The sequence below is a fragment of the Folsomia candida genome, unplaced genomic scaffold (assembly GCF_002217175.1).
Source record: "Folsomia candida strain VU population unplaced genomic scaffold, ASM221717v1 Fcan01_Sc001, whole genome shotgun sequence".
Taxonomy (NCBI): Eukaryota; Metazoa; Arthropoda; class Collembola; order Entomobryomorpha; family Isotomidae; genus Folsomia; species Folsomia candida.
In genome coordinates this window covers 26,986,827-27,012,460 of record NW_019091193.1, presented here as the reverse complement: position 1 = coordinate 27,012,460, position 25,634 = coordinate 26,986,827, and the positions used below count along the sequence as shown (strand labels likewise).

General features: G+C 39.4%; 4 protein-coding genes across 19 annotated transcripts; 2 read left to right on the top strand and 2 right to left on the bottom strand.

Annotated features, from left to right (window-relative positions):
• Positions 1–69: 69 nt before the first annotated feature.
• On the bottom strand, positions 70–2,268 carry LOC110854095 (actin-related protein 2/3 complex subunit 4). Of its 2 annotated transcripts, XM_035845872.1 has the most exons (9): positions 1,913–2,268; positions 1,721–1,825; positions 1,451–1,654; positions 1,208–1,238; positions 924–1,042; positions 630–837; positions 473–563; positions 322–401; positions 70–253 (listed from the first exon to the last, which is right to left on the bottom strand). In XM_035845872.1, the coding sequence occupies exons 3-9, from the start codon at positions 1,537–1,539 to the stop codon at positions 248–250; spliced, it is 624 nt and encodes a 207-aa protein (XP_035701765.1). In that variant the 5' UTR covers positions 1,540–1,654; positions 1,721–1,825; positions 1,913–2,268; the 3' UTR covers positions 70–247. The 2 variants fall into 2 exon arrangements, with proteins under 2 accessions (XP_035701765.1, XP_021958189.1); XM_022102497.2 differs by lacking the exon at positions 1,913–2,268 and having other exon boundaries at positions 243–253; positions 1,721–1,844.
• Positions 2,269–2,370: 102 nt separating this feature from the next.
• On the top strand, positions 2,371–9,398 carry LOC110863420 (regulator of nonsense transcripts 2). Of its 11 annotated transcripts, none has more exons than XM_035845820.1 (20): positions 2,371–2,598; positions 3,004–3,331; positions 3,424–3,588; positions 3,654–3,881; positions 3,956–4,300; positions 4,365–4,554; positions 4,632–4,816; positions 4,891–5,044; positions 5,110–5,266; positions 5,342–5,708; positions 5,840–6,067; positions 6,134–6,235; positions 6,314–6,472; positions 6,667–6,846; positions 6,927–7,164; positions 7,245–7,384; positions 7,449–7,653; positions 7,718–7,896; positions 7,971–8,135; positions 9,167–9,398. In XM_035845820.1, exons 2-20 carry the CDS (start codon positions 3,125–3,127, stop codon positions 9,185–9,187), a joined length of 3,615 nt encoding a protein of 1,204 aa, XP_035701713.1. In that variant the 5' UTR covers positions 2,371–2,598; positions 3,004–3,124; the 3' UTR covers positions 9,188–9,398. The 11 variants fall into 11 exon arrangements, 4 of the variants coding, with proteins under 4 accessions (XP_035701713.1, XP_035701721.1, XP_035701719.1 ...); XM_035845828.1 differs by having other exon boundaries at positions 7,971–8,184; XM_035845826.1 differs by having other exon boundaries at positions 7,971–8,184; positions 9,134–9,398.
• On the bottom strand, positions 9,395–13,638 carry LOC110841852 (transmembrane protein 43 homolog). 2 transcript variants are annotated; one of them, XM_022087550.2, is made up of 7 exons: positions 12,458–13,638; positions 12,061–12,261; positions 11,091–11,317; positions 10,901–11,014; positions 10,287–10,530; positions 9,937–10,156; positions 9,395–9,819 (listed from the first exon to the last, which is right to left on the bottom strand). In XM_022087550.2, the coding sequence occupies exons 1-7, from the start codon at positions 12,470–12,472 to the stop codon at positions 9,581–9,583; spliced, it is 1,260 nt and encodes a 419-aa protein (XP_021943242.1). In that variant the 5' UTR covers positions 12,473–13,638; the 3' UTR covers positions 9,395–9,580. The 2 variants fall into 2 exon arrangements, with proteins under 2 accessions (XP_021943242.1, XP_021943243.1); XM_022087551.2 differs by lacking the exon at positions 10,901–11,014.
• A 195-nt stretch (positions 13,639–13,833) lies between these two features.
• Positions 13,834–25,413, top strand: LOC110843842 (glucose-6-phosphate 1-dehydrogenase). Of its 4 annotated transcripts, XM_022091793.2 has the most exons (11): positions 13,834–14,017; positions 17,575–18,254; positions 22,618–22,733; positions 22,979–23,125; positions 23,202–23,419; positions 23,588–23,746; positions 23,824–24,043; positions 24,107–24,326; positions 24,391–24,596; positions 24,663–24,823; positions 24,939–25,413. In XM_022091793.2, exons 2-11 carry the CDS (start codon positions 18,215–18,217, stop codon positions 25,033–25,035), a joined length of 1,584 nt encoding a protein of 527 aa, XP_021947485.1. In that variant the 5' UTR covers positions 13,834–14,017; positions 17,575–18,214; the 3' UTR covers positions 25,036–25,413. The 4 variants fall into 4 exon arrangements, with proteins under 4 accessions (XP_021947485.1, XP_021946745.1, XP_021949076.1 ...); XM_022091053.2 differs by lacking the exon at positions 13,834–14,017 and having other exon boundaries at positions 17,470–18,254; XM_022093384.2 differs by lacking the exons at positions 13,834–14,017; positions 17,575–18,254 and adding an exon at positions 21,152–21,406.
• The last annotated feature ends 221 nt before the right edge of the window (positions 25,414–25,634 follow it).

Here is a 25,634-nt window from a genome sequence, read left to right as displayed (position 1 = left end):
TTGCATAATAATTTGCATATCGCTAATGTACAAGTACTTGCATTATGCAAGTTGCATATCTCTGTTAAATTCTTATGAAACGGTACAAGTACTTTATTCGGATATCTTACATCGAGCTTACACATATTAGTTAGAAAGTATACAAAACATTTTTACATAGAAGACAGATATATTAATTTATGACAAATTGATCCGTAGAAAAGTCGACACCACAACGGGTACATGCATGCAGGCAGTTGTTGTCTCGTTAAAACTGAAATTTGAAGGGTAAATTTTGTTTAAAATTCGGATACACTATTGAAATTTGTAACTCAATAATACCCTTTTGAGGAACTCCTCGGCACAAATTCGGGCACGGGCGTTGACAGCGAGTTTCATCTCGCTGATTTCTTTGTCGATTTCTATGTGCAAAAAGTAAAAAATACTTAATTAGATCATGTTTAGGATAGTGAATTATTAGTTAGTCTCTTACCTTCCATGAAGTGGATTACAAAGTCAACTAATTTATGCTTGTACATTTGTTCCGTGTGGAAATTGGTGATTAGGAAGCTAATATCGTACCCCTGAAGCAAAGTGGTAATTTTATATTAACGGAAATAATTCATAAAGTACAATGATAATTTTCTTACCTCAATCGGCTTCCTCCTAAGGACTACGAAATTCTCTGCCCTCATCATCATAAAGCGCATAAACTTGTGACAGAGGATTTTTTCTATTTCATCCGCCTGCTTGATTGCTATACTGACTCGAACGGAATTAATGGAAGCTTCGATCAAAACCTTTTCCTTCTCGTTTCTCGATATGACGACCGGATTGAGGAGGAGCTCTTTACTCGCTCTGTAAAAAATATTTTAGGATGTTCAATCATTACTTAATTTCGTCTCGAATATAACCACAAATTAAATGTCTCGCACCGCACCCACCTCACTTCAACTTCCGGCTTATTATGTCTTTCGACCACTTGTGACGAAAAGTTTTCTAGGCACATGGCAGCAGTCAAGGTGTGTCTCACCGCGGTCAGATATGGTCGTAAGGTCGCCGCCTGTTAATAAATCAGAACAAAAAATTTATTAATTTCCTCCCCTAAAAAGTAGTCGTAAGACAAAATCATTTTCCTCTCCCGAATGTCATCCTCTCCTCAAAACATCCTGAGCTCAGCATGTCGAAAACTTCTTCATTAGAGAAAAAATTTAAAAAAATATCTTACCATTTCGAGAGGGAGTAGGTTAACTGGATATCTGCCGGAAAAAAGTAAAAATTACACTGAGAAGGCGAAATCTTTCAAGTGGTGGTCAAAAATAATACACCACTGACTCGTCCGGTGGTGTATTATGATAAGTAGTATGTGTATGAGTCCGTAAGTATGTGCATGTCCAAATAGTATATTGGCAGCAGTTCTGTCTGTGTAATGAATGAGTATGCTGACGATGGTGTTAAAAAGTTTACTTACTTTTTTACCACGCCCTCCATGACACTGTATGTACAAATTGCGTAACCCTGCTCTGCGGTGCCGTCACCAATCCCGTCGAACTCAGCCATCCTCGCACTTGGTACGTTTTTGTGGTGATCAATCCTTTGTAGTTGTATATATTCTGTCTGAATGCTCTGAACCTGGATGACACGGAGTCTCAATTTTCCCGTCTCATCTTCATTCCTAAAAGCATAAGGGTTAACAATTAGAACAGTTTTGGTAAGGTTATTAAGTGACCGGTACCGGTACCTTGAGGGATGACAAGCTTAATGACTTCTGGATTAAATTAAGCAATACGTTGAAGTTGGTAGGAATTTCCTGCCGAAATTATGAACCAGATTCCAAATGAGATTCCTATTTGAGACAAAGGATAAGATAAAATTGCAAAGTTAACCTTTGCGATTAATTAATTATTAAAATTCTATTGTTTTTCTTAATTACAAAATCACAACCAGCTCACAACACGCGTTTAGTTAACTGACCGCCTTCCGCCCGCCTGGAAAGTACAACGACGACTAATGATGAGACTGCGAGACACTTTCGTTTTCAATTCCACAGCCCAAAAAAATGTAATGAAATGTTTCCTAAACAGAAAGAAGATACAATTAATTCCCTTTTATTGTTCTATATTCTGCGGAAAATTTCTGTGGGACAAACTAATTATGATAAGCATAGACGATATCGAATGATACGAGATGACCTCGATATTCAGGGGCTAGATTTTTCAGTAATTTCAAGAAATTTGACAAATCCCCTGTTTGTTTTTTTAAATAAATAAAGTCCACATTTAGCGAGTGATTTGTACTTAATTTGGCAAAATTTAGCGAAACATTTTCTCACGTGGGAAAGAAACCTCGTCGTCGCCTCGACGCGACATAGAGCAAAAATTTGGAGCGAGTGAGGAGAGAAGAGAGGCCGACTTTTTGCCAGCAGCAGCCAACTATTCGTTTGTTTCCTTTCGTGCGACACAGTCAAAATTGTATCAAGTTATTAAAAAAGTCACTATTATTTTAATTTATTTTTAACTTTGAACCTTCTTGCGAACAAGTGTTTCGAAATTTGGACGGAGCGTGGCCCTCATGATAAGTGACGACGTTAAGACGGAAAGGCGAAGGCTCGTCGTAAAGGTATGACTATTTATTTATTGTTTTGATTGATTGATCGATATCACCATCATGGTCTTATCAGCAGGGTATGATCATCATATAGTGTTACGTATAATATCAATATTTCCTACGATGATATTCATACGATTTTTAGAAATTTGATTGTTTTGTTGTTGTGATTATTTCGTTTTATAACTTTTTTCTTCATGATTGCACTTTGATGGTGATAATGATAATTACAAAGGTAATTAGTTATGGGGTCGTGGATAATATGTAGATGCACAATTATAATTCTTCAAGTGGTATAGAAGCAGCGCAATATGTAGATTAAGTAGTGCCTTAAAAGCACTACTTTTACAATGTCAATGAATGTGTATAAGCATTCGAGCAATTAACGAGTCTTATTGTCTTTTCTACTTTCTCCAGGTTAATTGATGCGTGAATCGGAAAGACACAAAGTCCCCTCTCACTCATCCCCACCACCTCGCAACTTCTGATCAATTGAATATAGAATTGATCATCAGTCAGTAAATCGGAAATCGTCATCATGGGCAAGAAGAAAGGGTTACGAGTCGGTCCTCTCACCTGCGACGTGAAGAGCGATATAACACCTACGAAACCAACCTTGTCGTCGTCCTCAGCCATCACGGTCTCACAAGCGGCATCCAATCGACAAGCCAGTTTGGAAAACTTAAGTATGGATGTTGACTATGAGTCTCCGCTGGAAAAATTAATGAACAAGGCGATTGATGAGGTGATTAATTCCGTCTTTAAACAATTAGCGCATTGATTTTTAAAATAAAATAAAAGTATGAAATTAAAAATATTTTTCCTATTTTTTTCTAGCCCACTCTGAAAGTCTTTGCTCAAACGTGGAACAGCGAGGTTGAGGCGAAACTGAAGCTTCTGGAATCAAACAAAAATCCTGTCTATGAAGAATATGAAAAGTTAATCAGCTCTAAAAAGTTGGATTCTAATCTAAAAAAGTGTACCGGATTCGTCCGAAAATTGGTAAGTAAAATGATTTCGTTTTATTTGTACATGCATTTTTTTCACTGTTTAATTATTATTTGCAGAAACAATACACCGAGTTTCAAAAATCGTCGATAGAAAATGATGTCAAGACACTGAACCTCACGAAGTATTTGACTGAAATTGCTGCAGCATTTAGTGAAGCTCGTTATAAGATTGAAAATGTGAACGATGCTGTAACAATTTGTTCCCTGGTGCATCAAAGATATTCAGACTTTTCGCCCATGCTTGTAGAAGAATTTAAGAAAAATTTGCCCAAAAGGGCAGACGTAGTAAGGCAATATTCCTTTTAACTGTCTGTTTAAAATCCACTTTATTATAATCATGTTTAACCTGTATTGTCCAGACTCCTAGCGTTCTTAGCAAGTTATCAGTCGATGTGCGCATGATTGGTGAACTCGTCATGTGCGGCGTCATGCCAAGGAATGAAGGATGTCAGTTGTTATGCTCATTCCTGCGAAATCTGGTCGCTACGGATCGTGAAGGGTTGCAGTGTCTCATTCCCATCATGTCCTTTGCAGCCGGATTGGGTGATCCGTACTTGGGCGTCCTTCCTCGCCGAATTTCGGCCCTATGTCAAGAGCACGGCGTGGCGCTATCTAGATACGACCTTTTTAAGGACGACTTTAAAACCGTGTTCAAAAACATTGTCTACGATTATTTCGGAGTTGTGGCAAAGGCTTTGGTGAATGTATGATCTCCAATTAACTAATTGTCAATTTCATGAACAAATAATTATTATTTATGGTTTATAGATACACACGGAGAAACAAAGGTCTGAGTTACACAATCGCAAACTGTTGCGCTCCAAGGGGGAAATACCAACAGATCGGAAAGAGGTGCACATGGGAATCGTGGCCAAGTTTGACAAATATTTGGGAACTGCAACCAAATTTTCAGACCTGTTAGACAGTGACCTACCAGTGTTGGTAGATTTGCCTGCCGGTAATAAATGTTCTCCTGCTAGCTGGCCTATAATTTTGTTATCATGATGATCACATCACTATGTATTTACTGTATAGATCCCGAGGAGGAGGAGGAAAAGGCAATGTTGCGGTCTGAAAGTGGCGAACTAATGGACACTGTGCCTGGAATAATCATCTTTGAAGAAGAAGAGACCCGATCATTCTATCAAGACTTTAAAGATTTGAAAGTCTACTTGCCCCCGGTCGCTTACCGCGAGAGCGTTCAACAAGCTGCGGAGGAGGTAATTAATTAGAGTTGACTTTAATCCGTAATTGATTTCGTGTAATTTAATAAACGTAATTTATCATCATCTAGACTGAACGAATCAAAGAGAGAGAAAAGGCTTTGAATGACTTTGACGATGCGGTAGAAACTGCCGAGTTGGCGGAAGAAGAAGAGGGAGAAAGTCGTGCCGAGGAGGAGGCGACGACCGATGGTGATGCAGAATTGCCTCCATCTTTAAGAAATGGTGTGAATAAAAATTTTAATATGTATAATTAATAAGTTTTTAACTAAATCTCAATTTGTATTTAGATGGAGAAGGCAAAGAGAGCGATGTGCCAATCAAACCAAATTTTCAAGACTATCTGGACAAACTGGGAAACTCTTGCGGTCGGAATACGATTGACAAGTGTGCCCTCGAGTTTGCTGAGAACCACAATACTAAACCGAATAGAAAGAAATTAGTGCAGTGAGTGAATTAATTATGAGTTGTGATTTCGTCAATGTATTTACAATTTCTTGAAATGTTTGTTTTTATTTTCAGCACAATGTTCCGCATTCCTCGTCAGCGCATTGACTTAATTCCATTCTACAGTCGCATGGTAGCCATTCTCAATCCAGTCATGCCCGACATGGGTCTCGAGCTTTGTCGCCTCTTAAAAAACGATTTCTACTTCCTCGTAAAGAAAAAACATCAAATATTTATTGAAACAAAGCTCAAAATTGTTCGCTTTATCGGAGAACTAGTCAATTTCCGCATCTTTCCGAAATCTGATGCTCTCAAGTGCTTAAAGTTCCTCTTGATGAATTTTGTCCATCACCAAATTGAGATGGCGTGCGTCTTTGTGGAAACATGTGGTCGAATGTTATACAGAACACCGGACTCTCATCGTAGGATGAAAATTTATCTGGTAAGAAATTAGATTTGTAACCAGATTTGTAATCGCGTCCACGTAAATCTTGTCAGATTAGTTTATAAGCTGTTTAATGACTAAAAAACACGCGATATGTAAAATCGGTGAAATTTTCCTTCATTTTCTAGGAAGAAATGATAAGAAAGAAGACTGTCAAGAGCCTGGAGCAGCGCTACACTTGCATGATTGATCACGCTTACTCGATAGTGCTCCCAAGGGAAGAGGCTCCGCGAGTTGAGAAGAAGTTGACTCCAATCGAACTCTTTTTATACCCTATTCTGGTCGAGGATCTCTCCAAGAGCACGTATCAGGCGGCGCTCCGTTTTTTGAAATGCATACCGTGGGATGATGCTTGGGTAAATTACACTTATCTGTCATGTAATTTAATTACTGTTAACAAGCTTCGATCCTGCTATTTATAGATTTCTGAGGTTGCGTGTCGCTGTATGACACAACCTTGGCAGCTCACACATCAACAGTTGCAACTGCAGGCTCAATTGCTACTTGATCTGAACAAATTGGAGGTACGCACACACAAATTGCTTTAACCACTTTTATTTTGTTAATGTGTTATTTTAAGAGCAATTTCTCAATTTTTATAGCCATTCGTCGTCACTAGGATAGTCGATATTGTGATGGAAGAGCTTAGACGAGGATTAGAGAATCCTAGCGTGCACTACAATCAACGTAGATTTACTACACTTTCGTACCTTGCAGAGCTGTACTACTATCGGCTAATCAGGAGTGATACCTTATTTGATGTAAGTTACTCATTATAATGTGAGCTTGATTAGTGGAGAATTTGTGGTGAAGATATTTCGCCAAGTTTTCATAGTTTTATCTTTACACAGTTCATGCAGTAAGATTACAACGAGTGCATGAATTTTCTCTACATACGTTAGTATTTTGGTTCAGTTAAAATTAACTAAATGTTTTTTGTTTATATTGAATACAGGTCATGTACCTTTTGATAACGTACGGTGTGTCGTGGGACTTTAACAAGCAAACTACAATGGATCCACCCGATAACATTGGGCGAATTCGTCTCGCAAGCTTCTTGCTCAAAGATTGTGGTGAATATCTCAACAATGGAAAGAATAAGAGGAGACTGCACCTGTTTCTGTTGCATATGCAGGTAAGTAAAAATTAAAGTCGAATAACTGAATACTTTGTACATAATTCCTGAAATTGGTGTGTCTTTGATTCCTCTTACAGAAGTACTTATGGCTGAAAAGAAGTCTCCCGTTTTGGAACGCAAAGGGAGTCCGATTTCCCTTCGGAATTTATGAATCTTTCGTTGAAGCAGCCAGTAAGCACTGTCCAAAACTGAAGTTTGCAGGAAGTTTCGAAGAGGCTAGAGAATTCTTGGAAGAAATGGAAGACGATGTCGACGAGGAATCTAAGCAATTTGGCGGAAAATTACCAAAACTGATGCCCGTATCTGAAACGACTGGTAATGCTAAATGAAATATGTGATATTTTCGCAATAAATTGAGCACAGTTGTAACAAAGTTTTGTTCTTGTTATGCACAGGTTTACTGCCATTTGCTGACCCAATGCAAAAGTACAACGAAATGCAACAGCAACTAGCTGCTAGTCGTGCAAGTAATGGGAAGTACAACGGCGATAACGGAGGATTTGGTGCAGACACGATTTTCGAAGAGGATGAGAGTGTTAGTTCTGCAGTCACACATAAAGAAAAGCAATTCAAGTTTAAAATTTAATGAACTTCCACAGGAAATGGACCCGTACGAACGTGCCGCAGCCAAGGCGAGAAATCTGCAACGCCAACACCATCAAAAGTACAACATGTGCCCGGAAGATGAAGAGTTTGAAGCGCTGTTTGAAAAAATGTGCTCTGAAGTCGTCTACACTGGGAAACAAATGAAGACTGAGATAACGATCCCACTCCACATCAGTAATTCGGCTCATTCCACGTCCGGTATGGCCAAGGCTAACTAGCATAAATTTCGAATTAAATTTTTGACCAGTTTATTTACTGTTAGAAATGAAAAGCAACCGCTGTGATGGTGCTGCTGGGGAACAGACTGGGAACAACCCAGATGCTCCTCCTGGCACAGTGAATTTCACCCTCATGACCAAAAAGGGAAACAAACAACAGTTCAAAAGCATCCCCGTTCCTGCCGACAGCGAATTAGTACAAAGAATTCGTACTCGGGACGAGGTAGGACTAGTGACATTTATCAAATTAACGACAATATGTAAATATCAATGTATTAATTAAAATATTTTTATTAGTTGGAACGCGCCGAGAAGGAGAGCGTCAAAATGCGAACCCTTGCCATCAGTCGACTCCAAGAGGCGGAAGAACATCAACGGGAATTGGACGTGATCCAGTCTGCCTTCAATCAGCCTCCACGCCAGCAGTCCGCGCCGCGGGACGTACCCATCAACAAGTCCAAGGTTTAGATGATAAATAACTATAAATGTCATTCCTACATTTATATATCAGGTTTTATTCATGAGAAATTAGTCGATGACAGAGACAGAGTTGGTCCCATAATGGAAAGGAAACGTATGAATTTAGGACTCGTGTAATGTATATGTTTGCTTCATTTTTACTTCCCCACTGTTAGAAATTCCCAATTTTTTCTAAACTGTTTTCCTAGTTTTTTGTTGAGTTGAGAGAATATGGCTTGCTTTGATTTGATTTGGTTTGACTGCTTTCATGGCTTTCGGATTTTCGTGTTTTTTTTACACAGCCCTTGTTGAAAAAGACTGTTCAAGTTCGCGAGGACTGTGATGGCGTCGCCGATGGGAGTGATGGAGAACCCTGGGGTGGTGGTAATGCGGGGTGGACTAAGGGGGGTGTCAGTTGGGATGAGGGTAGTGACGCTTGGGGCGGGCGTGGTGACAATGTGCCCGATAATAGAGGCTATCAAAAACTCACTGACGCTAACCATAAACAATTTAAACGATGGACGAAGAATAACAAGTCCAAAATCGTGCATGAAGAGGGCGAAACGGAAAAGGGCAAGTTTAAACCTCATTCTCGACGTGGTCAAAAATAATGTGGGCCTGAAAATTGTAATTTTGTTGTGAAGGAGGTTTTCAAAATTTCCTATTTCGTCAAATTTTCAAAATTCCCCTTCAAGAAAGTTCACCTTTTTTAAAGTGCTATATGTGATCAAAGAGGTGAATAAATAATTGTCTTGTGTTTTTTTTGCTGGGATGCTTTTTACACTTATCTTAAATTGATGATGATAACACGATTGCTTGATATGTAAATTCCTGGTTCTTGGTAAGTGAAATTTAAACCCTCGTTGTTGTTGATGCTCGTAATCCAAACGCTTGCGGTAATAAACTTACGTACTTACTCTAACCCATTTGATTTGCATATTATAATTATACAGCTCCATTTTCATTCATTTCGTTTCTTCTTGTGGGGAAATAATGTGAAGATATTTTTATCCTCATTAATCCACACCCAACAGAAACCAATTTGCAAAGAGTAGCAGGAAAGATAATCATGCTACTAAAAATATTCGCGTACTTAATAAAAATAAAGTCATTATTTTGTATCTCCAAATTATGTCGTATGAAATAAATGTAGCAAAGAAGTGTGTGCATGACACGACTTCTTGCCAATATTTTTTATACCCGATTATTAATACCGGTTGTATTTTGAAATTTCAAAGAAAAATAAATAAATATTGACACAATTAACACGAAAGGAACATATTTTTATTTCTCCCATGCAATCGTATCATATTTAAAGTATAACTAAGCTGCTAATAATTTGTTATTGCATCGCCACCAAGCCAATTTAGTGTAGTATTGATCCCTGGGTTGTAAATTTCGTCCTTCAATTCTAGTCTAATTTATTCATATGCCAAGTTCCTAACTAGTTAGTACACCTTTGAGTATCTGGGGAGTGAGATTTTCGCCGAGCGTGGGGCGTCCGGCCTTGTGAGGGCGTAGTAGAGGGCGAGGGTGACCGAAAAGGTGACCAGCAGGGACCCCATCAACGGCTTGTGTGAGAACCAGATAATTCCCGTTATCGTGAGACAGGCGAAGATGGCTGCCACCGTGCTAAACTTGTTTGGTCCCATCCACATGAGGTTACGAATCACGCTGTTTCTCCGGTCTGGGTAGGAAACATGGGGAGGACACGTTTTTAATTCGACAAAAATTAGTCACAAGTTGGACAGCCATGTATCGACTCGTAATTTTATGCACCACAAAAGTTTAAGAATGTGCTTACTAATAAATACGAGAATTCTGGAAGCCATGCATGTCCCGAAGATTGTGGCGACGAAGGCGGCCGAACGGTACATCCAGCACTCCATGGTGGTCGAGGAGTGTTCCTTGTGCAACATGTCGGCATAGTGTTGCTTCCCCTCGTGCAGGAAAGCGATCTTCGCCCCAGTTTCGGTTGTGAAAGGCCGTAGTTCATCCCCAACTTGCATGGCGATTATGCTCACCTAAAAGAATAGATAAAAAACAATGTAAATAAATCCAAATCCCAATGTCACAGGTCATATTTTTGCAAACTTTACAAAATTTGCACACTTATTTGCAAGGGTTATTTGGCAAGTATTGTACTACACTCACGTAAGTATTGCTTGGTCCGGCGAAGGAGAACTGGACGCGGACATCGCCGACGGAGGGGTTCCAAATGTCTGCGGAGTGGAGGTAGAGCCCCATGTGCATTTTGACCTCTTGCTGAGGGTGTGGCCTCTCCCCACTCGTGAACTGCACGAACGAGTTGAACTTGTCCTTCAACTCTGCCCCCAACCGGTAGTCGCCCAGGTAGACATGCGGGTTGACCCGAATCTCACTTTGGACTGGAAGTGTTCTGAAAATACGCAAGCTTATCAGCAACCAAAATTATTATGAAACTGAAAGAGGAACATGTTTCAATCAGGTTTTGCACGCGTGTTTTTCAATCATGTTTCCCAATTAATTTCGACATCTCATCTTGTTTTCAACTTTCATCATAAGAAATAGGAACGCAAAAACACAAACACATTTTTCCCAATTTAGCCATCACCTGCGTGTCTCAAGAATGGCATGAAAACTTTGTTTTTAATTTCGCAGTACACAACATGGCATATTTTTACAAGATTTCTCATTATTTCTTCCCAATTCGCGTGTCATCATCATCATACAGAAACATATTTCCTTTCCCAAAGTTTTTTATATATCGCGTTTTGTTTTGTACATACTTTGGATTTTCATGACCAATCGGAACTTGAAATGTGGAGCTATCACTTAATTTGTCTTTCCACACTTGTCTGTACTTCAGAGAGCCGACCGGAGCGTTGAAATCTTCTCCCAGGCTAAAAACAAGCCTCAGGTCAGAGGTTACTTTATAAAGTCTCACCTTGCCTCACCACCACCTATTTGCATACGTACCTCACAGTCTCCTCCGTCCACTGGTACATTTGGACCCTCCTTTTTAACTTGACGGCAGAGATGGCGACGCCATAAGGCGAGTCCTGCAAGGGTTCGAGCACCCTGAGATATCCGGTCACATGGATAAGCTTCCCGTCATTGTGCGGCAGCACGACCTCCGGACCAGGAACGGGTTGGATCGCTCGGAGCCCGTGGTGATAAGATCGCGAGTTATCGACGGCCCTTTTCTGCCATAATTAAATAATAAGAATAAATTGACTCATTTTTTAAGTAATTCATTCATTCTTAAATTAGTAGTTTAAAAAAACAAACAGAAAAAATGTGAGGCTGCAAACAAGAAAAGTCTTCGCATGTAGTGTAATTATAAGAATTGCTGCTAGACTGACTTTCATTATTTAACCGCGATAAGATCTTATCCTCCCCTTCTTGCTGTACTTTCAGTCTAATTCATAATTTGGCCACAGTACTTTTTACATCATAAATAATAGTTTCACTCTTGTTTGCAGAGTGGTGAATGAATGAATGAATGGTACCTCACTCAAGCAGTTGCATACATATACACACCTGCTAAAAAAAGCATTGTAATTTTATAACCTGCTATAAAATTAAGATCATCTACAGAGATAAAATCGTATACAAATTCATTAAGAGATCTGTAACGGACTGGGGAGATTATTAAATGGTTTTTCTTATCATCGCGATGCCGTAATTAAATTCTTTTCGTGTCCGAATATGAAAAGTCAAAGTTAAAATTTAAACAAATGCTTTGTTTGTAAACCTTGCAAATTTTGTGAGATGGATGAACTACTTATTTACTGTGATAAACTGGGACACAATCGAGTTAGAGACGCGGATTGCGAAAGTTCGGTTTTTTTCTGGGTGATAACATATTTTTGAAAACTTTGTGGTGATTTTTTTACAAGGCTTATAAATATTTTGGCGAATAAATTTCCATGAAATTTTTGCGTACCTCATTCCAAATGAGAATTACGATGGAGACTACGACGAGTAAAATTCCGACGCCTTTTTTAAACCATGACCAATGGTGGAGATACTTGAGACGCATGCATTGACATTTCTCCAACGCCTTCTTCCGACTCATGGGGCTGGACTTTTTGCCATACCAGGAAGGCGACGTCAGGCCCGGTGTGGGGGACGACGTGTCCGAATACTGGGGACAAAATACGAGACCATTTCATAATTGCGAACTATTTACATGTTGGGGGCTACTCATGTCAAGATTTTTGGGAAATTTGTACAGGTTTTGCTAAATTTAATTCGGATTTCAAAAAAGTTGGATTTTTTTTTCAAAAATGTAATACTAGACATGAGGACTGAGGTAATGAAATGCATAACAAGTTACGTACAATAGTGCGATACATAATTTTCACCAGGTTGATAATTTCTTGTCAATCAATTCCCATAACTTTGTTCATTCATGAAACCACTTGACCACCCTCGACACCGTTGTCACATTTTTTACATTGTAAACATTATTTCCTCCTCTCTCAACTATGACGTGACGACAAACTGTGACACAAAAATCGTCATTAGTCGATTCTTCTATCTTAGAACTCTAGAAAGTTGTTGATCCCTCGATATGGGGGAACATTTACGCGAAAAAGGTTTATTTTTCTCTTCATTCACATAATTTAATAATTTGATGCAATCTTTTTATTACGTTTTAAATACTTTCTCATTATTTTCTTAATTTGTTGGTGTTTCTTGGCTAAATGGCAGATTTAAATTTTATCATACGAAAGATACCAAAAATCCAACCCACCCACTTAACCAGCCAAGCAAACTAAGAATTATTTAAAAGATTGTAGATCATCACTTGGTCTTCGTCTCCTCCACAATATTTATGGCTTCACCTCGTCTTAATATCAAGTCAGTTAGTTAATAATAGCTGCTGCGAGATTTCAGACGTTTCTTGTTGTACGCGTTTTGCTGTTGTTGGCAGCTTTCCCTCTTGATGATTTAGCTATTGCTAATTTAATGAATAATGTGGTGGTTGGTGAGTAGTACCACCACCTTTGTTTTCCTCCCTGTCGAATATTATGACTGACTGACTGACTGACAGCGAATGGCTTTTTTCACAGATTTTTCTAAATGGCATTTCATTTCATGAAATGTTTTTTTCTTCTTATTTACTAGAAGAATGGCATCCTGTCGAGGTTTAGTGCGTTTAAAATCCTTCAGCGGCACCTCCTCCTTTTTGTATTTGTGGTTCGTTTGTTTTATATTTTTTGAATAGAATTTTGAGAAAAAAAAAGAGTTCCACTCTTTTGCCTTCTTGATGAAGTAATTAATTGTACTGTCAATGAGACACTTTTTATTTGTTTACGTGGGGTAAAAAGTTGTCGAAAAGTGAGTGAGATACTCACTCTGTTTTTTTGTTTTGTTTTAATAGATATGCAGCTTTTGTGGTGGGTGAGGTGTTAACTATTTTGTGTGGTTTGGTATAATTTATTTAGTTCTTCCTCCTGAACAGTTGGAGGAACACGTTTGTGTCGTGGAGGAAATAAAGTGTGTCTTTGTGATGGAAGAAGTGTGAGCGTGAACTGAGGCCCGACCCGACGTGGGTCCCCCTTTAGTACGAAGAACATTGGACTTTGCATCGATTTCTGGCCTGGTCGTGTGGGACAGCTGGAGAAAGTTTGTAGGTGCGCGGATTTACTTTCTCTTCGTGAAAGTGCGAGCCGTTTTAGGAAGTCGTGTGTGATATTTATGTGTAACTAAACAGAAAAAAGTTGGGGTGGAAGTGGATTTTGGAAAAATTGAAATGTAAGTGTAGAAATAAATTTTGTAAGGGAATTGTCCGTCCAAGGAGAGAAAAGTCTGGGTGACACCGACACGTGACATGAGGGTGGATACATGTCATAGTGCAGGACACGAGTGGGAGGACCACCGCAATATTTGGCTTGGTAAGGCGAATTTCTAGGAAGGATTTAGTTTTGAGCTAAATAGTTTGTCATGCATAGTTTAGGATGAGTAATTAGGTTAAAAGGTTGCAAATTTTATATGGGACATGGCAGAAATGGCAGAATTACTTAATTTAATGAGACGGCATAATTTAAATAGAGGAGCATAAGTTCTGCATATTTGATGGAAACAGAGCTTTTAGCTCAATAACGTCCATCCGGTTGGTCATTCTTGTCCCGATTACATACTCGCACGACAATCTTTTTAAGCCTTAATTGCATCTTAACTGAGGACAAAGAACACTATTCCAACCTACAGGCTGTACAACGTACAGGAGAGAATTGCAAAAAAAGAGCGAACCCATCACTTTGCAAGCACACCATGTCACTGGAAATAAGCGTCTATTATCCAGGGATTAAATTTGCATTGAAAATTCTTCGCATTCTTGGCCACCTTTTCATTCCGACCCCGCTTTCCGCCTCAGTTGGGATTTAACTGGACAAAAACATTGTTAAATAAATCGCTATTCTTTTTCCTGCCAAGAAGAATGGTGCAAAATCCTTCGTGCAAAATTTAAAAGTTTTTTTCCACCACTTTCTTTACGGGCTGAAACGTAACGTAACGCGTCCATCGCATATATTTAAATGAGGACGAGATCCTTTTTTCTGGAGAAAGTCTAAAAGAATTTCCATAATGTAGTAGATACACGTTGTTGTTGCTGTTGTAAAGAAAGCCGTGGGGAAAACGAGATACCCGATTTTGGCAACAATTCCACTCGCGAAACACGTAACGAGGAGGATTATTCTCTCTCTGGTGAATTGGATTGAATTTCATTCCTATTCATCCAACGACGTTCACGTTTGGCATCATCTTCTTCATGAGAAAATTTATGGAATGCACGGGCAACACAACTTGGTCGGAGGCTGTTTTTCTGGCGTGGAAATAGGCTTTGGGATGAGACGGTCTCATAAACTGTGTCTCAATTTGAGGAGCCACTACATATTCCTGCATGACCGTGATACAGTAATAAAGATACAATTGTTTAGAGTGGAGGAAGAGGAAGGAAATTAAATTTTGTCACGGCGTGTTTTCCTCCATTTTCTGGAAATGTGGATGTACAAATGTACACATGTAGTCTTGTTCTCTTGTCCCGGTTGGATTGCAGGGTAGATATTCGGCATTAAATATTTCATGATTTCGTGATCTCCCTGTAAACTGAGGGAAGTCATTGGAAATGGAAATGGGATGCTTATCCAATTTCCTCGTTGTCTTCTAGTTCACTTGATGTACAATATTCCCAATACATTGAAATATTTGGGGAAATGAAAAAGCAGGATAAAAAATAAATTAAATTATGTACTTTCTTCAAAAATTAGTATAATACGTGAGAAAGTCAAGCTATAAAAATTTCAAAATTGTATTTTCTATTTTATTGTTATTAATTTGGGGATGATTCAGTTTTTCAGAATTTTAGCATTTCATATTTATTTTAATGCTACAAAACATTGGAGCATTTCTCAACTCGAAGAATGAGGCAGGATGATACACGTCCATATTTTGACACGATGTGAGGCATACGTGTATGTAGCATGCCACACCACCAAAACGGAAAGACTGTCAGACAAAGGATTGCCTGATGTGATGAAATTTCATCCCATTTGAGACAAGTGTAGCATGTGTCGCAAAGGATGACATCGAGGAGATTGCTGCTTTCATCTATGTATCTCCGGCCCAAAAGTAAATAAATAAATGTAGCCGAGAGATTTAATCCGGTTGTTGTTGGATGGAAGAATTGTGTATTTGCATTGTTTCCCTCCCCAGGCGTCGAAATGCGCACATACGTAAATACCACCGCATCGACCCACAACAAAGTAATTTATGCGCTATTGTTAGACTTCTTATTGTAAATACGCGGTCAACATTCATTCATTCATTCACAAAATAGTAGTTATACTTCAACCCGTTCATTCACTTCTTCGACTGCTCGATGACAATAAGACGAAAAAAATGGTGGTGGTGTTGTATTTCATTCAGATTGATGCGTTGGTGGCTTATCAGAAAATGGGCTCAGTCATCATTCAGCCCCAGTTTTCTCGCCACGCGTGTACCTCACAATTTGTTGTCGCTTATTTATTTACATGCATTTGCTGAAAATGGAGGTCTCCCAGCGTATGCTCTCAGATTTAGAGCAGACCAGTCTCATTCGATCGCAAGTTTAATTAGTATGAAATTTGCAAAAGACGTTATCTCCCAATGCACAGATTTAGCAGAGATATTTGCAAACGAAGAGGAGAAAACAAGCAGCAAATTAGGAAAGTGTAAATTTTGTCAACTTTAGGACTACTTTACTTTTTTCTCCTCTTTAGATGCAAATATCTCTGCCAAACCGGCACATTGGGAGATCGTGTCGTTTGCAAATTTCATATTAACTAAATTTCTGATCGATTGACGCTAATTTGGTCAAAATCTGAGAGCATACTCCATTCTGAGATGAATTTCGCCCAGAAAATTTCTCGTAGAAACATCATAATCGACCATAATGTCATCTTAGCAGTATGATGACATAGCAAAACCCATTAATAAATCATGCTCCACCACCACGAAGTAATTGACCATGCACACACAGCCTCTGATTTTTCTCTTGTGATGATTTATGTATGTCTGAGTGAAAATTAAATGGCCAGTGGTCTTCTGACATAAAGTAGAACTACGAATGTAACGACATCCCGTGTGTGCTCATCAAGCCGACTGTTTGTTCATGCACGTAGAGTGAGTGAGATAACATCACGTTGTGACGACTCATTAACTACACGATGATGGCGAGTTATTGTGATGATAAACGATGACAAACAATTATTTGAGGGCTGCATGTACACACATACATTTGGTTAGTGTACAAGTACATACATGCAATTGCCCAACGTGGTGATGGGATGCTCAATATTCTAGTTGGATTGGATGCATGCATGTTATTCAAGATCATAAAAATAATGCTAATTGCTTCACCAACCAAACTAAGCGGATATAAAGATTAATATTTTTTAAATGGTGGATTATTCATGTAGATTTAATCATCATCGTGTTCATGCAAAAAACAGACAATTTTCGCATAAATGTCATGCTTTAGTCAGCTATTAGTTTGACATAACTGGCCAGATTGGTAACATCACCGGGTGAGGTTGGTTGAGATACATACGTTCAAAGGGTAAGTGAGATAGAGACCCACGCGTGGATAACACCACCGCGATAACAACATTTGTCTCACATTTAGCCACAAAATGGGCATTAATTAGTATGGACAAAAAATACGTAGTTGGTGAAACATGCATAGATGTAGGCATATCGGGGTCGTTGTGTGTATATCTGCCTGCCTGCCTGCACGTACATCTTAATATTACCGGGACCGGCTTTTTTTTGCTGGTAATATCTTGTTATTTAGTGGGCAGTGGTTCAGGTGGGTGCAGGGAGGCAGTCAGTCAGGAAAACTGTTTTGCATTCAGGAGAGTCTCGAGAAATTTACATTTTCATCTTAACAAATACTTAACCAATCTGATTTCAGAGGCGACGTACCAAGTAAAGGAGTAGAGCTGGGAACGACAACTAGTTGTGCGGCGACTTCATCTTCGTGGATCGCCAACAACGAGAATTGCCATCCTCACCATCCTCACCACTATGATCACCCCGACCACGAAGATCACCACTACGAGCAACTCTCTTCAGAGTCGCATTCGTCATTAGGGACCTCACCGCAGCCACAAGTGGACAACGTTATCAGTGACATTTCACCTCCACCTCAGAAGGCGGAAACTTCATCACCGAAATCCGAAGCCCAGCTTCCCCAAACCTTCACTCCGCCTGTACCACCACCACTGCCACCACTTTTGAAACCTCACCAAATCTTCACCAGGAAACAACTTGTCACACCGCAGAGTCCCGTCGAAGCAGAAGAATCGTCGTCAAGAGCGAAGCGACAATTGCCGACAAGTTGTCCACAAGCGGCCACCAATTTCTCCCCGGTCATCGACGGTCCCGAGTTCAAGAAGAAGTTGGCCGCGAGGTTGAGTCAGATTGAGGAGAGTGAAAAAAGGGACGCTCTCCCTGAAGGACAAAGAGAAACGTTGCCAAAGAGGAGGACGGAAATCTGTGGGGTAAAGAACAGAAAAAATACTGCTGAGGTTATCATCACCACGACGGAAATAATGGAAGCGGCGAAAAACTATATAAGGAAGGCGCTTGAATGTAAGTCAAATTTTTACACTTTATGTACAACGATTTCTGTCACTGCTGTTGCATATGTAATTTGCTTGCACACTGGACGATGACCTCGTGACTCGCATTCAAATTATTCCCAGATTCCAAGGACGTTGCTGTTCCATTGTAGTCAGGCTTTTGCATCGCAGAACTTGTAGAGTTCTGGCGAATTGTTTTTTATTCGGTCTGATTATTGAATTAACTTTCGCGTGCTCGATTCGTATGCAAAACTTAATTGGTTACAGAGCAGATTGGAAGTGACACTGTAAAAAAATATGTCATGTATCATCATGATGATACGTGTTGACTTTTGGTCTGATTTATGGTCTGGTTAGTGTAACCAAACCACAACTTACGAGAGGGAATATCATCACTTATTAATTAACAATTCTCAGAAAAATCATGCCTCCACTGACCAGCTCACCACTTATTTGAATAATTGTGTCCTATCTGCAGACCGATTGGTTTACTAAACCAGTGATAAAAGTATAATACATAAGTATACTTTATCAGCAAAACTTCATGCTAATCCAATCCAGTAAAAGTTTAACTACTTACATACATAATACGACGACTGGGCTGGAGTGCATCAGTGGTCAGTAGGTCATATACATTTATTTTCTCACCGTTTATATGGCATGACATTTCTCACGATGCAACTACATGTGCCACAAATCTGCACTCGCAGATAAACATAAACACTACGACCAGACCAGCTAACTTAACTTATGTAACTTGGCAATTTCTGCTCACTTGCAAAATCTGTGTGCAAATTTCAGTCTGAAATCTCATCTCACTCACTTTTAGATGCATATTTATTTACATATAACTCGTAACAAAATGTAGTGTAAAATAAAATCGTGCCTGTCACGCTATGCGGCAAATCTTATCATGTATTTAAAGCACCAAACCAACTTTACAGACTGACTGACATACATAGATCCACCGAACGTCAAGTCTGAATAATTTATCACCGCACAAAGGTTAATACTTGGTGAATTGTAGCCCCGTCAGAAACCACACCACCAAAAACCTCACGATACAACGTATCTATGTGCATAATATACAACATGCAGATGATGATCATGCTCCAGTGAAGAGGAAATGGCCTGATCTTCTTGAGACGGTGATGATCATGCATTCACACCGTTCTACATGAATGATGGGTGCATGCTTCACACGGTATTGATCAATGAATAGATTGTGCAGGATGTGATGAGGCAAAAATGGCACTTAAATTCTAAATCGCACCTCCACACACAGTCGACTTGGTGAGAAAATTGGTGTAATCAGGATGAAAGTATGTACGAGTTTGCATTTCAAAATTATTATTCGTGTCCAATATTTCAAGTAGTAGTAGCAGATTGATTCACTTCCTTTATTAGTTTGGGCTCATTGAAATATTTCCACTCAAAAAATGGGACACATAAAATAAAAGTTTCTTGTCGTAAAGCAAATCACAATTTCTGTACCCAAGCGAACTGATACCATTAAATTGAACGGATCTCCTCCCATCACCTTTCGTTCGATCGTTGAGGGGAAAAAATGCTCTCCTAGGTGAGACCATTACTTGCGACGAGGTAGAAAATGTAGACGGAACTTGATAAAGATTTAATCTCCGCGGTGATTTATGAGTTTGCATCAGTCGTTTTAGAACTTGTTTTCAAATCGATATTGGTAAATAAGCGGAGCGAAATTTATGAGGTTGAACGACAATTTTGAGAATGAGATTCTCTACAAATTGTATGCTTATCATATTGCTCGTGGCGTGTAAAGAGTCTCATTTTATGAGGAGAGAGAATCGTTAAGTAATTGAAAATTCACAGTACACCCACCGACCCAGCAGGTATAGCATTTAGTTTATGCTATCATGTTTTTCTTTCTTCGCCCAGCCCACACAATAGAGGAAAAAATTGCCATTTAATCAGAAAACACATCAAATCAGTCGAAATTGGGGCACATTTTAAGATTCGCATAAAAATGTACAATGAGATTCTTCCACCGGCTTTTTAACCGGGATGCATTTTATTTTGGCCACCAACACCACATTTATTTGAGCAAGGTCGTTCATTATCATCTCGAACATAACAATTGCTGCTGAGATGAACCAAGATTGGACACTTGGTCGGATTCCCCATTGGCCGAAAAATAAATAATACTGGTTCTCTTAAGCTATTTTTTCTAATTCTCGCCACCCCAACCCCACGAATTTGCTAATCTTCTGCTCATCATCCCCACCAACCACGAGAACAAACTAGTAAATCATACATACTATCAGCACACCATGAGCATCAAATTGTCAGTCAGTCAGACTTTGCCAGCATCAATCTTACTTTTTTTTTTACTATTTCTCACTGGGTATTAAAGTGACCGTGATGATGATGATGATGGGATTTCTCAGTATTTATTTATTTATTGTGTATATACGTATGTTTGCTAGATACACCTTAAAAATTGCTAGGTTTTGACGCAACTGCTATTATACGGAGGTATACATCGGTACATATCCTTCTTCCAGTACATTCTAGCCCTTCCTCCTGCCCAATTATTTACCTAAACTCGCACCATCATCATCATGAAATGAATGATGAAACAGTTGGATGATGGAATAGAAGAACAAGTAAAACGAAAAAAATGGGATGCAATTCGTTCCTGTGTTGATAAAACGAAAGAAAAGTATGCATACTGCCAGCGATGGGTGCAATTTTTCAAGAGGAAAAATATATACGGACGATCGGGGAGAGCAAAATGCCATCTCATCATGATTATTATTGCTTACTTACTGCCCACTATTAGATATCTGTAAACTAACTTTTTCTCTATTATTGTCGAGTATAACGAGCCTTCTGTATGGGCATCATCCCACTTCGGTGTGAATATTAGTGGCGAGAGGAACAGGTATTTTTCAGTGCTACCTTTTCATCTCACTAATCCCCAACCATCATCATCGCAAAAATACTTACACGCCGATTTAGGTTCAATTCTGCTCAAAATTCTTTACTCGAGACAGTCCTTCTTTTTTGGTTTGTTTACTCGTACTTTACTTTTTTTTACTGGAAAAGCGAGTTTGGGTGGGAAATTGTAAAACAATTTTGTTTAATTGGTTTCTGGAGACTTTGTGATACAATAAATCGTATCAGGTGAGAATTTTAATTGATACCTTGCTAACAGTGGCCGCGGAAGGTGTGGGGACATTAAAGGACAAGGGAGGGATTTGTTTACATAACATTAGTAGATGATGGGGACATCGAATAACCGTGGGAAGATTGTCCCTCTGTTCCCACGCTTCCGCGGTCACTGCTTGCTAACTAAAAGTAGTGCCAATCAGGGTGGATTTTGGTCAAAAAAAATTTATCGGTTATTTTCCAGTAAGAGATTTATAAATACTTGAGTTTATTGGTACTTGGTGGTTGGGAGGCAAATTGAGACGAAAATGAGACGACGGACCACCACTTACTTCTCTTTTTTGCCGTCTCATCATCATCCATGCACTTGACGGTTCGCTATCTAAAAAATATCAGTTTGGAATTATTTCGTCACCAAAAAGTCGTCATCTCGTCACCACTTTAATCAATTAGTTGACAATTGATCGTCAATATATTCCCATCGAAAATTGACTTTGACTTTGTGACGTGCATAGAATTTTATGCTGATTGGTGACGTTTGAATGGAACGGTCACTAATTAATTCATGAAGTGGTGGTTGATTTAATGGACGAGGAGAGTAAATGCCCTTCAAGTAATATTTGTACGATATGGATGCAGTTTAAGTGGATGGGACAGAACGAACGACGGACGGGTCGGATATTTATTTACAACAGCTCGATACGTATGTACATTGGTTTGTTTGTGCTAGAACTGGGGAAAATCCACTCCAACGTTTATTTAGTAATTTAGCCCCCTCTCCCTCAACACTACCAGGCAGGCAGGCAGGATAGCAGATATGAGACATTACTAAAAATTGGAGTGCAATGCAACAGAATTCCATACAAAAACTGGAGAAGTCAACTTGCAGTATTTATTTACATGAATGAGATTTATGTAGCCAGTCTCGTTTGGATTGGAGGTAGCAAATTGTGTATATTTTGTTGCACGACGCGAATAGTATGCCAACATCGACCTGATAAAGTAGTAGTTGTTCTTCTTCATCATCGCTGACGAGTTTTTGTGACCAATGTCAATGTGACCAAAGAGTGTGGGACAAGTATATTCACTCGAGTCCGGCAATATTGGTTGTACACAGTCAATTTGTGGTTAGTCGGTTTGTTCAAGAGATTCGCTAATTTGTGCCCGGTTTGACATTAGAAAAACCGAATTTGACACTAATTTGTGACGTTGGTTTGATATTTCAGGCGACGGTCGGCCCGACTGCTTGGCAATGTTGCGTCAATCGCTACGAAGTCAGAATGGGGACTCCATGGAACATTTGGACGCTATTCCGCACATCTTCACCATCTTGGGAGCCTCGGTATGTATTTACATGCATACGATTGTTTGACGGGTTGTAAACCGTGTAAACTTTGTGAGATGGGTGATATCGAAGGGGTGTAAAATGGGGGATGTTTTTATTATCTGAACTAAACCTGGCTGGCTCCCAGATTTTGCCAATTATTTTTTTGCAATTTTACAAAGCACGGTTTACACAGCTTGGCGTGAAATATATCATTATTTTTTTTATGGATTATTTTAACCACACAATTTCCATTTATTTAGGGTGACTTGGCCAAGAAGAAGATTTATCCAACCCTTTGGTGGCTCTATCGTGACGGACTTTTACCCACGAACACGTACTTTTTTGGCTACGCCCGCTCGAAAATGACCATTCCCGAACTTCGAGCCAAGTGCGAGCCGTACATGAGTGTAATTCATTATCTCAAAAAAATAGCATGGTTTTGTTAAATTAATCATCTCACTCACATGCATTCTCATTATTCAGGTGAAGCCGGATGAGAGCGAGGCGTACGAGCAGTTTTGGCAAGTGAACGACTACGTGGCCGGATCTTACGATGGTCGCCGCGATTTCGAACTCCTCAACCAGGAGATTGCCAAGAAGGAGAAGAACGCTGCGGCCAATCGGCTCTTCTACTTGGCCCTTCCGCCCTCCGTGTTCGAACCGGTGACGAGCAGCTTGCGAAATACGTGCATGGCTACGAGGTATAAATTAATAATGAGTAGCGTTTTAACTTTTGACTACATAAATAACTCGTACTAAGTGCTCCGTCTTCGGTTGAGTGATCACTTTTTCCACTGGGAAATTGCCTCCTCAATCAGTCTTGTTGTTTAATTTATCATGTATTTCACTTTACTTACTTTACTTTCCAGAGGTTGGACACGCGTCATTATTGAGAAACCGTTTGGAAAAGATAGCGAATCGTCGGCTCAGTTGAGCAGTCATTTAGCTTCACTGTTTAAAGAGGAGCAAATTTACCGGATCGATCACTACTTGGGGAAAGAAATGGTGCAGAACTTGATGACCCTTCGGTATTTATGAATAATGCCAAATTTCATAATAAGTTTGAAAACTACGTGTAGATAAATAATTAATTGTATTTGTTCAGTTTTGGAAATCGCATCTTTGGCCCAACCTGGAACAGAGAAAGTATTGCATCGGTATTAATCTCGTTCAAAGAGCCGTTCGGCACGTATGGTCGCGGTGGATACTTTGACGAGTTTGGCATTATTCGGGACGTCATGCAGAACCACTTGTTTCAAATTTTGTCCCTTTTCGCGATGGAGAAGCCAGCCTCCACGCATCCGGATGACATTCGGGATGAGAAAGTAAAATGAAAATAAATAAAAATCCCTTCAGTAGATCTGGATTTAAATATTTAAATCTTGCAGGTCAAGGTGCTCAAGTGCATTAAGCCTCTCACCCTGGACGACGTAATCCTCGGCCAGTACATCGGTGACCCGGAAGGAGAAAGTGAAGACGCTCAAAAAGGTTATCTTGACGATCCTACCGTCCCAGAAGGCTCAACCACGCCCACCTTCGCTCTTGCCGTGTGCAAAATAAATAGCGAGCGGTGGGACGGAGTTCCATTTATTTTGCGATGTGGGAAAGGTAACGGTGAATCAATTATTTGTTATCATTCTATTAAATCTAACCAAAAATCTATGCTTTTTAGCCCTCAACGAGCGCAAGGCTGAAGTCCGCGTGCAGTACAAGGACGTTCCGGGAGACATTTTTCACGGTCAGGCGAAACGGAACGAGCTCGTCATCCGAGTCCAACCCGGTGAAGCTGTGTACGCCAAGGTTATGACGAAAACGCCCGGAATTAGTTTCCAAATTGAGGAGACCGAATTAGATCTTACGTACGATCATCGATACAAGGTTGGCAAATAATGAACAAAATTGAAATTAAATGTTTCCTTAACCGATAAAATCGTGATTTTGCAGGACGTGAAACTGCCGGACGCATATGAACGCTTGATCCTCGACGTTTTCACCGGCTCACAGATGCACTTTGTCCGTTCCGACGAGTTGGCGGAGGCTTGGCGAATCTTTACGCCACTCTTGCGCCAGATCGAGAACGAGAAACCTAACCTGATCCCATACAAGTAAATAGACACAATTATTAAGTAGCTTCAGCTACTTTATGTGAAGACTTTGTTATTAATACAAATAAATATTACAAAAATTTCTTAACTAAATTATGCATCGTTTCCTGTCCAGGTACGGATCCCGAGGGCCCAAAGAATCGGATGAAATGTGCTCCAGCAACGATTTCAAATATTACGGATCCTACAAATGGCACGGGGGTCACAAATGACGATCAAATCTCTAACAACCCTAAGTTAGGATAAGCATCTAAATAGTTTTGTGATAACAAATCTATGACATCTACACAAAATACCTAAATATTCCACCCCCTGCAAACCCATTCCCACCCACAGTACTTAACTACAATAAATAAATAAAGACAGTTAATCACACCACATTATTGATAATAATACGTAATATGGTCCAATAAAAATAGAAAAGATATTTGTTTATCAGTGATTAGGGTTCGATAATAATTAATAAAATACGGACAGAGTACCAACCACACAAATAAATAAATATTGTCAACTTTCAGTTAATGTTTGTCATGTTATGTTCACAGAAACGAAAAAAATACAGAAATAAATCAATCAATATTTTCCTTTAAGTTTCATTCCAGTTTCCATTCATTCCCTCCTCGCGTACATATTTTTGCATACGCGTCCCTAACCAGTTCGCATATGTGCATAAATATCATCACCAGAACCATCAGGATAATCTGAAACGTAGTGAAGACCAACATTCAATGATGAGTGTGTGTCCACAAGGCAAAAATCCTACCCACAAAATGCAATCAATTCAAAGTATATCTCTTATCTTATAGATAAG